This window comes from Takifugu rubripes, chromosome 16 (assembly GCF_901000725.2).
Source record: "Takifugu rubripes chromosome 16, fTakRub1.2, whole genome shotgun sequence".
Lineage (NCBI taxonomy): Eukaryota > Metazoa > Chordata > Actinopteri > Tetraodontiformes > Tetraodontidae > Takifugu > Takifugu rubripes.
This window is the reverse complement of record NC_042300.1, coordinates 3,985,984-3,995,592: the sequence shown is the minus strand read 5'-3', so window position 1 is coordinate 3,995,592 and position 9,609 is coordinate 3,985,984. Positions and strand designations below refer to the sequence as shown.

Below are 9,609 nucleotides of genomic sequence, written 5' to 3'. Positions count from 1 at the left end.
TGAGGATTATGAGGCAGAAGGGCTCGCATGCTGTGTGGTGGAAAAGTGTGACAGACCAGCAGTAACCTGAGAGAAATGATGCTACTAACTGCTCCAAAATATCAGTTATCAAAGGTCCCTTTTTATTTAAAATTTTTTACATTTCAACACAGGTTGTGTCAGATGTGTCTTTGTTTCTGCCTAGTGGTCAAGTGGTGCAACTACAGGGCATTAGCTCAGTTGCGTCACTGAAAAATAAGAGACGGCAGCAACGTTTTTAAAACAGATGAAGAAAAACACATTAAAGAGGCTTAAAATGTTAAAATTATAGAGGACCTGTAAATTTACTGTAAAAGCTCTGTAGGCCTCAAGGTCAAAGTAGCCCCGCCCCCTCAGCTAAAAACAATAATGCGCCCCCCAGTCAGAGGCTTGGCTTTGCAGCAGCAGGTTCTGGACCGTAACAGGGACCAGTTGGTTAAAACAAATGTTTAAAACTCGATTTAATGTCCATCCATGAATTATAAATGATAAATTAGTTCCTTCATTCGTCCCGCAGAGCTGCAGGTTCTTCATCTGCTCTTAATCGTCCTAAAGGTCGACCACGGCTCAGCGGCACAGGCGGAAGCGGGCGAGAAGGGGAAGGTGATCGGACGAGTGATGATGGTTGGGAAGGCCGTTCACTTCCTCCAGCTCAGCCTGGCCGACCAATGACAGCCGTCCCAGCAGGTGAAGGCCCCGCCCATTAGGATAGGTGACCGTATCTTTCAGCAAGGAAGGAAACAGAAGAGAGAGATCAAGGAGGATTAATCCAGATGCATGTGTGTTTGTGTGTGTGTGTGAGTGTGTGTGTGTATACCAGGAGTGTACATGATGTAATCCACCGTCAGGGCTGTGCGGGAGTGATGCGTAGTGATTTCAGGTCTCCCATTAGGTGGAAGGAGATGCTGATAGGTCGACCGTAGGTTCAGGTTGTGCTCGATCCTCAATCTGACACACACGGATACACACATGGTTACATACACACACACGCACGCACGCGCGTCAGGCTCAAGTTAATAGATCAAATCTGACCTTTTAAACTCAGCTTTGGTTTCAGGATCTGGTGTGCTGGGCTCAGATGAGGCTCCTTCCTCTGCAGGCACAAGAAAAGAGTTAAAGGTGACTGCAGGACGTAGGACTGTGGGACAGGTAACCTCACCTGGACGGGGCTCAGAGGGCTAACCTGTCAGGCTGCTGCTGGACGCCGCCGCCGCTGGTTCGTTCCTGTACTGACACTGATGGTCGATTCCCAGACTGTGAGACCAGATTGGACTCGGCAGGAGACGCTGACCTCTGGGGCTGTTTTCCTGACCGGAAACCTGCAGACACATGAAAACTTTCCAGTTACCCGAGCGATCGGTGTGTCGATCTGCCGGTACCGCTGTGAGACGCTCACCGAGCCGATCTTTAGTCCGCTGTAGTTGAGGCGGCCAGTGGTCAGAAACCTGTACAGTGGGCTCAATGGTGTCGAGTTAAAGTCCCCACATAGCACTACCGGGCTGCTCGAGCCATTCGGAGGGCGGGAAAACCGGCTGATCTCAGCCAATAGGATCGCCAGCTGTGCCAGTTTGATGTCCCCACGGCGAGGGTTGTAAAGCAGGTGGGTGTTGGCGACGCAGATGGAGGTGGGCCGACCCGAAGAGGACGCCGCATCGTGAGGCTGTAGCAGCAGAACCAATCCCACATTGTCCCGGTCCAGAAGGGTGTCACCGGGGCAGAGAAACTCAATAGGATTGGATGAAAGCAGTGAGAGGCGGGAGGATTTGAAGACTATCGCACAGCCGTCTGGTTTACTTCCTGTTCGCTTCTTGTATTCGCACTGGTACCCTGACACACATTTATACACTGATTAATTGAAACATGCCTGCTTACACTCACACACACATATACACACACACACACACACAGAGTACCAAGCGTCAGTAGAGCTGGTTTAATCTGGTTTTCATAATGGTCCTCTTGGACTTCTTGAAGACAAAGGATCTAAAAAAAAAAAAGAAACTTCTGCTCAGCCAACCTGAAATAAACCTTCCTGAATTTATCATAACGTGGTCAGATGGTTTTGGAGGCTTTGGCGTTCAGAGCACAGCACTGCTAGATAGTACCAGGACTGCAATACGGATCGGCTCACATCAGCGTCGTGCTGCTTGATCTCAGCCAGCAAGTTGGGCAGCCGGTGGTTCCAGGGCAGAATTCCAGGGTCGCAGTGTCGGTACAGGTAAGCGTTGTCCTGCAGCAGCTCCTGAGACAGGATGTTGTAGGACATCACTGAGAAGTCAAATGCTGCACTGCCCCTTGGTGGCCGGACATAAGAACTGCTGGCGGGTCCCTCCCAGCGTCTCTTCAGAGCTAAGAGAGGAAGATGGGTGAGGAGGAGGAGGAGGAGCAGAGGAGAGGAGAGGAGAGGAGAGGAGAGGAGAGGAGAGGAGAGGAGAGGAGAGGGAGAGTCAATGGATGCCTGATAAGGTGAAGCTTTACTGTGAATTATTCATCAATAATTGTTTAAAAACACATACTGGCACAGTGAACCAAAAAACAAGAACCAACAAGAAAAAATGGCATCCAAGTGCAGTTGTTTAGGTCAGTGATGAAACAGAACCAAACCTTGATGGCAGTATTTGCGTTTCACTGGTTGACAGTCACTGGGAGGACGTCTTCCCTTTTCCTCTGTCCAGGGGCCCCATGTTCCTGCAGAAGCGATCATTAGGGACAGGCGTCCGCATTGAGAGATGGAACTACTAGTTATATTATGTTAGAGTAGAATACAAATATTGGCCCACACCAATTAATGATAATGAATTTGCTCTGTACATTTCACCAATCCCTTTGCAAACCGGTCGTGAACACACGGCATTGTAAAAACAAGCAGAGTCCTTTCCTTTCCTCTCAGCGAATATAGAATATAGAATATTATATATACAGAGGGCGTCAGAAACTTGACTAGGGAGAAGATGGCATGCATGAAAAGTTAAATTAGAATCAAGCCGATCATTCGAAACTGAACAATACTTGTGGTGGATAGTCCTTGCTAAAACTATTTAAATTCAAAATCATGTTTAGGCCACACAAATGACTGATCAACCTGGTAGTCGGATTTTACATCTGAAAACTGATAATTGATCTACAGAAATCCAATCATTAAAATTTAAAGGTCTCCAAGTCAAACCAAAAAATATATATTATTTAATTTTAATATGTAAACGCACACACTTACTTTTCTTCGAAGGTGGAAACATCGCTAAGGATTCATCTCGGATGTATGTGCATAATTTCTTAGTGATATTAGAAGACATTAACAAGGTTTTAAAATGTGTTATCCAGGTACAATAACATTGTCACCGATATATTACGTCACAATATGCGCCACGAAGACATGTGCTGCATTTATGAACCGGCGTTAACGTCGGATTTAAATGATCGTTTGTCTGCTTTCCTCACGACACAACAGACCACGATGGTGAAGATAGCAGAGGAATGGAAAGACCACTAGAATAGAAGAATAAATGAGTTCCAAACCTGATGTAGAAGCAAACCGATGCCGCATTCGCCGTTGACAAACGATGAATGAGAGGAACATTCGGCAAGAGTAGAAGCTAATCTTATAAAAGACAGAACAAAGCTAGCGTCAGCCAAATTTCAGAAACGACTACAACAACATATATGTTTCAATTACAATCGAAAAAAAACAAGTCTTTTCTTGATATCGAAAGCCTTACTTTCATTCTTGAACCGCTACATCGAAATACATGTTTCGGGAAAGGAATCGGCGCTGGCCTCAAATTTTTCTACCTTCTGGAACTTGTAGTCTTTAGTCTTTGGTCCGCTCTTGGACGATGTAATATGAAACGTAAGAAAAACTACAATTTGACGGTGCGACGAAAATAAATGCCCGACAGGAAACGTGACGCTGCGATCCTCCTGAAATGTTGAACATAAATGTGCGCGGATGGATTCAATAATAACAATGTGACGTGGAGCTACAAAATTCATCCATGTAAGATATATTTAGAGAACATTTTACAAAATAACGGCTAAATTAAAATGGCATATGTAAATACGAGCATGTAGTAGACAGCAAGTTTATTTCACAAAGATAACTGCTTCCAATATGCAGAATTTTGTGCCTAAACAGCAACCGATCTGTAAAGAGCTTACTTCAATTGAATCTAAAACAAGAGTCAAGTTTTACCCCTGAGCTGCCCAGAAAGAATCCGAACCATCCGTTAGATTCAATTGATGTAGATCACACACGTCAGCCAACATGCAACTAAAGCAGTGTAACTGGTAACTAACCTGTTAATTGGAGAAGAGTCCAGTTTACTAGTGATCCATTCGGTTCAGCAGATGAAAGCTGAAATTTGAAAGTGACTCAAGCCACATATCAAAGGGATCTTTAGCTTTGACAGATGTCAGCCAGCTGTGAGCCACATGACAAATACTGGATATGAAACCTTAACTTTTATATTTTGGTGTGTAAGTGTAGCTGCAATCATATCCTAGTTAAAATCAATCACAGAACACTTCCAACACTATAAAATATTTATTGTGGAGTGAAACAGGATTTTAAATTATGTTTAAAGCTAAAAAAAAAAAGTTATTCCTTATTTAAAGTCTGTTGGAGAAGATTAAAGTGGTGAAAACAAATCTTTGCACTGTTGTCATTGCCACAGGACCAGCAGTTTGTTGGGCACAAACATTCCAAGAAAATCTCAGATATGAGTAACTTTTGAATACACATGCTGCACAGAGGTCATCGGGTCACAATATGAATAAAGCTTTTGACCTGTTGTAACAGGATAAAAGAGAAAATGTGTTTGATTCTGTCTTGGACGGTCAGAAGCTGCTCCACACAGCTGAGAAACGTTGCAATGATTTATCAATTAAATGTGTAACATAAACTGTTTCTTCATCCAAAAACTTAATTTTACATAAATAAAATAAAAAAGGAGCTGAGCTTCTGCCAGAGGAGCTGAGAAGAGTTTGGGTTGTGTCTGACTTGACCTGTCAGATTCTGGTGCTGGGGTAAAAAAAACATCTTAATCACTGTGTGTTGCTCTAAAAAACATCTTAAATCACATTTTCTGCACAGAAAACTACTTATCTCAGTTTGGGTATCAGCAGGTCCATTTGACAAACAATAGTTGGTTGCCATAGTGACTGTTGTGGGGCATCTTACTCCTGTGCAGTGAGAAATGGAACACTGGCGGCTATCATCAGTTTGACTGACGGGAGGAAAAGTTCCCAAAGATGATTGTCAAAAAACTGATCGTTAGCATTAGCATTGGATTATTTCACTATTGAGAATTTGAAATTTAATAAAGAGAGGCTTAAAAACACGATGATCTGAGGCAAGTGGAGGAAGAACCCTGGAGGTTTTACTGGTGTGTCTCTGAACCACCGTCGTGATGGTGGTACCACAGTAAAGTTGGCGACGCCGTGTTGTGCTCGAACTCTCCACACGAGATTAAAGATCCAGCCCAGATAAAACCTTTAGCGGTCCCATGTGACAGGGTGGTTTAAGGTGCAAGAGAAATCCACCTGCTCCCCTCCTGAGCAGCGAAAAGACCTTGTGAAGGTTCTGCGCTCATGCATCTGCTCCCAGTCGGACCAGGAGTCTCTCCTTTAGTCTCTGAGACCGCGGACGAGCAACAGAGGGAATACTGGTTTCCTGGAGGCCACAGGTCGGTCCGGCTTGGTCAGGAGAACGGGACCTCCCACCTCTGTGTGTACGCGCTCAGTTCACATGGGCTGATGACCAGCATGCGAGAAGAGTCCATTCCGTCCAGAGCCATCTCTGAGTCCAGGCAGAAGCGGGAGACCAGGTGCTCCAGGTGGGTCCCTGACTTCTGCCAACGCTGCAGACAAGAAAGAGGAGGGATTGATCAACAGCCCTTCTGAGATGGATGAGACGGTGGTTAGAGAAGGATCTCATTAATGCTGACACCTGAGCCCAGACACGCCTGAAAAGGCCAGGTTGTGCCAGTACAGCAGCCTGCCTGGAGAAAATACCAATCTGCCAGAGTCTGCAACAAGAGTTCACGTCACACTTTAGTGCACAAGTACGAAGGAGCAGCTTGTTCTCGTTTCTACCATCTACATCTGAAAATCTCAACAACAGGAATAACAGGACACTCCTGCTCACGTCTGCCTCATCACTTTCTTTACAATCTTTCTGTCCACAGAAAATATACGCAGTACATCTGGACCAGATGTTCCACAGAACATCAACAGCTGGGAGAAGACGCCAATGCAGACTCAAGACACTGGACATATCCTGGAGGACACGGTCTGGTCCTCCTCTCGACCTGCTGCCATTACAAACAGCCGCCGACAGATGGGGCCATAATACAGCGATTTGATTGGCTGTTCTCTCCTCTCTCTCTCTCTCTCACTCTCTCTCTCTCTCTCACTCACACACACACACACACACGCACGCACGCACGCACATAGACACACACACACATTCATCAGTGGATCTTTTAATGTAAAAATCAGAGTGTGGAATCATTAAAAGTGAATTAATTAGGCTTCACTTCATCACGGTGCAGCTAATCAGGAAAGAAACATGATCTGCATCCATTTTGCTTATTTAAAGACAACACACGTAGACGAGCAGACATGGACACACACACACACACACATACACACACACACACACACACACACACACACACACACACACACACACAAGCTCTCGGGTCATCTCCCAGGATGCGCTGGGAGCCCAGTGCAAAATTAATGCAACTGTTTTTCAGGTTGAATTTTTGCTTTAAAAACAGATTTAATCAGTACATACAAAGTAACAAAGCAAAGCAATGTCTTGTTATCATATATAAATCATAATTTCAGACTTCATTTTATAGCTGTTACATTTTGAACATTCTGAATCTTTACTTTCCCCTTTTAACCTGGTCATGATGGTACAAACTGTGGAAACCTATGTTGACTGTAGAATTACCACACACAGACACAGATACACAGACACAGACACCAACAGACACACACACAGACACACACACTGCAGCTGGCTGAACAGTTGGTAAGGGGTAATGAGCTAATGTTCACGTCTCTCTCTCTTTCAGGTGATTTATTGGTTGTCAGGCTGCTCTCTGCTGCGGGGGCTCCTGGGATGCTGTTGAGGTGTCCAGTGGTCAGGTGGTGACAAGTGTGTGTGTGTGTGTGTGTGTCTGAGTGTGTGTGTGTGTGATTGAGTCAGTGTTATCATCAAACATATTTCATTGCAGATTAATTAACATTTATATTAATTTATCAACTGTACATAGAGTTTCTCCTGTAGGAGACACACCAGTGGTAGCGAGTGTGTGTGTGTGTGTGTGTGTGCGTGTGTAATCGTGCAGACCTGCTTGCCGTCGGCCATGTTGCAGGGCAGCAGCAGGACCTGGGAGGCGGGGAAGGTGGTGGACAGAGACAGACAGTGCTGCTGTTGTCGGATCTGTTGTCCGTGTGTGTAAACCCACTCCTGCACACAAACAACCAACACACGCGTCAACATAACTATCATCCATCAACTAGCTGAACCACGTCAGAGCGCCTACAGTCAGAATGTTGCTGCAACAGAGCTCTTCATTGCAAAATGTCAAAATTGTTTCAAGTATTTTTTCCCCTTTTTCCAACATTGAAGGAGAAGAAGAAAGTCTGGCGTGGAACCCTGACAGCTACACCAGAATCACATGGTCCGCTGTTATAATCTCGTTGCTGCTTTCCAGCTACACCAGAATCACATGGTCCGCTCTTATAATCTCGTTGCTGCTTTCCTGCAGGACCGATAAGAGAGTGACCTTAAATAATCCCAGTTTTATATAGAACTGGGGTCAAAGGTCGTTGTTGCGCCCCAGCTTTACTTGTGGGACCTCTGGTGCAGCCTGGTGGAGATGGATCCAGCAGCAGCACTGAATTATTCATTCATAGATGAAGGTGGGAAAACATCCAAACACAGGAAATATGAGGGGTCAAAGGTCAACGCTACAGCAGTAAGGCATCTGCAGGGTCACATGAGAGCGAGATGAAAAGATAAATATTTAATAAATGTCATAAACATGATCCAGAGTGTCCTGGTGAATCTGATCTGCTGCATTGATTACATCTATTATTATTGAGAAATGCCTCTACTGCCCCCTGGTGGTCTGGCTGAAGTAAAGCATCAGGATGTGCCGAACTAAAGATGTTTTTCTCCATGAGAAGCAAATGTAAAGGTGAGCCAGAATGACCAGCGCCCCCTACTGGAACAGTCACATTTATTTACTGGTTTGGATTTACAGGTAGTAAAGATCTACAATCGGAGCTTGTAAAGGGAACAATGGACTTATTGATCTGCAGCAGAGGGACTGACACCGGAGGTTAATGTCACAGTCGATCAATGAACAGACCTGTTACGCTCAACAAACGTGTTACGCTCAAATGGAATGTTATTCCAAGAACTTCTGCATCCAGATCGCATTAGTTACAAATGAACTAAATAAATACTGAAAAAAATGTGGATGCTACAGATCTCAAACAGAAGTTTGATGGACACATTTCAGGTCATATTTGAACAACTTACTGGAAATGACGGGGAAATTTCTGCTGATGTTAGTTCTGCTCCTCCTCCTTCTGAGGACGTTGTTGAGCTTTATCTGAGCTGTCTGAATCTAAATATTTCAGGAGCTAAAATTCCAAATCCGTTTCCGCGAGAGACGTAGCATCCTCTCAAGTTTAGAATGATGGTCGGCGTTGCTGCACGAGCAGCTCGTGATATTTGGAGCCACATGAGACAAGGAAAACACATAAAATAAAAAAATAATAAAAATGAACTTATTCAGATGGAAAGAGAAATGAACGAAATGTCACTTCATTATTTCATCGGTGAAATCCATTTGTTTTTATGACTTGCAACACATCAAGATGAGGTCGGCATTTCCTGTGTGTACACAAGTGATGGGGTCATGTGATCAACATGCTCGCAGGCTGACACCATCAGCAAAATGACCTCAAAATGAGATTTTCCGATTCGGTTTTCAGGAGGAGTTTTTCCATAATGATGGTTCCCACCTCCTGAGTCGGAGTCGGTCAGAGTCATCATGAAGCGAACAGAACGATCTGTCTGAATTCTCCAGGGCGGCACTACGAACACTCTCCTCTCTGGGCTTCTGTTATCGATTCCTGGACGAGTCCAGAAGCAACTGCGGCTCAACGGAGCCACAAGGAAACTAGATTCCTGAGTCCAACCAGCATTTTTTCATTGTTTTTGTGACTCTTTGGGATGGTTCCCATTTTCTGCTGTTTGACTTAAATATTCAAGTCCAACAGAAATGTTATATTTGTAGATGTTTTTAGTAGCACAGGTGGTAACACACAGTTTTTGGCTAATTTTAACCAAGTAAGCTAAAGCTGATTGTCCTTTTTCAGGCCACCTTACCTGCTTAATGGCGTTGACCCCCTGACTTCCGACACAGGGCGCCAGTGTGAGGACGGGAAGCTCCTGACCCTCGACCCTCTGAGACTCCAGACAGTTCTGCCGCTGTTTGATAACACCGGACTTGGAGTCGGAGTCATCTGGGACCCTGACAGAGGAAACATACAAGAATCCACGTG

General features: G+C 44.7%; 2 protein-coding genes across 5 annotated transcripts in view; both read right to left on the bottom strand.

The window, feature by feature from the left end:
• Nucleotides 1-103: 103 nt before the first annotated feature.
• On the bottom strand, nucleotides 104-3,832 carry angel2 (angel homolog 2 (Drosophila)). 4 transcript variants are annotated; one of them, XM_011611879.2, is made up of 10 exons: nucleotides 3,735-3,832; nucleotides 3,535-3,616; nucleotides 2,623-2,706; nucleotides 2,150-2,367; nucleotides 1,932-2,001; nucleotides 1,415-1,845; nucleotides 1,202-1,337; nucleotides 1,051-1,111; nucleotides 836-966; nucleotides 104-740 (listed from the first exon to the last, which is right to left on the bottom strand). In XM_011611879.2, the coding sequence occupies exons 1-10, from the start codon at nucleotides 3,738-3,740 to the stop codon at nucleotides 586-588; spliced, it is 1,374 nt and encodes a 457-aa protein (XP_011610181.2). In that variant the 5' UTR covers nucleotides 3,741-3,832; the 3' UTR covers nucleotides 104-585. The 4 variants fall into 4 exon arrangements, with proteins under 4 accessions (XP_011610181.2, XP_029705109.1, XP_029705110.1 ...); XM_029849249.1 differs by having other exon boundaries at nucleotides 3,535-3,611; nucleotides 3,735-3,753; XM_029849250.1 differs by lacking the exon at nucleotides 3,735-3,832 and adding an exon at nucleotides 3,233-3,290 and having other exon boundaries at nucleotides 3,535-3,608.
• A 651-nt stretch (nucleotides 3,833-4,483) lies between these two features.
• Nucleotides 4,484-9,609, bottom strand: part of galnt14 (UDP-N-acetyl-alpha-D-galactosamine:polypeptide N-acetylgalactosaminyltransferase 14 (GalNAc-T14)) — a 67,432-nt gene continuing 62,306 nt past the window's right edge. Inside the window, exons 13-15 of the mRNA XM_011611891.2 lie at nucleotides 9,434-9,578; nucleotides 7,379-7,498; nucleotides 4,484-5,873 (exon numbers count right to left, since the gene is read on the bottom strand). Of these exons, the coding sequence (XP_011610193.1) occupies nucleotides 5,715-5,873; nucleotides 7,379-7,498; nucleotides 9,434-9,578 (424 nt within the window). The 3' untranslated portion in view covers nucleotides 4,484-5,714. The remainder of the gene's footprint in view (nucleotides 5,874-7,378; nucleotides 7,499-9,433; nucleotides 9,579-9,609) is intronic.

Coding starts and splice junctions, on each gene's coding strand:
- angel2 (XM_011611879.2), bottom strand. Junction 1,846..1,931: donor ACCAGCTCTACTGACGCTTG/GTACTCTGTGTG, acceptor AATGTGTGTCAG/GGTACCAGTGCGAATACAAG. Junction 967..1,050: donor ACCAAAGCTGAGTTTAAAAG/GTCAGATTTGAT, acceptor CGTGTGTGTCAG/ATTGAGGATCGAGCACAACC.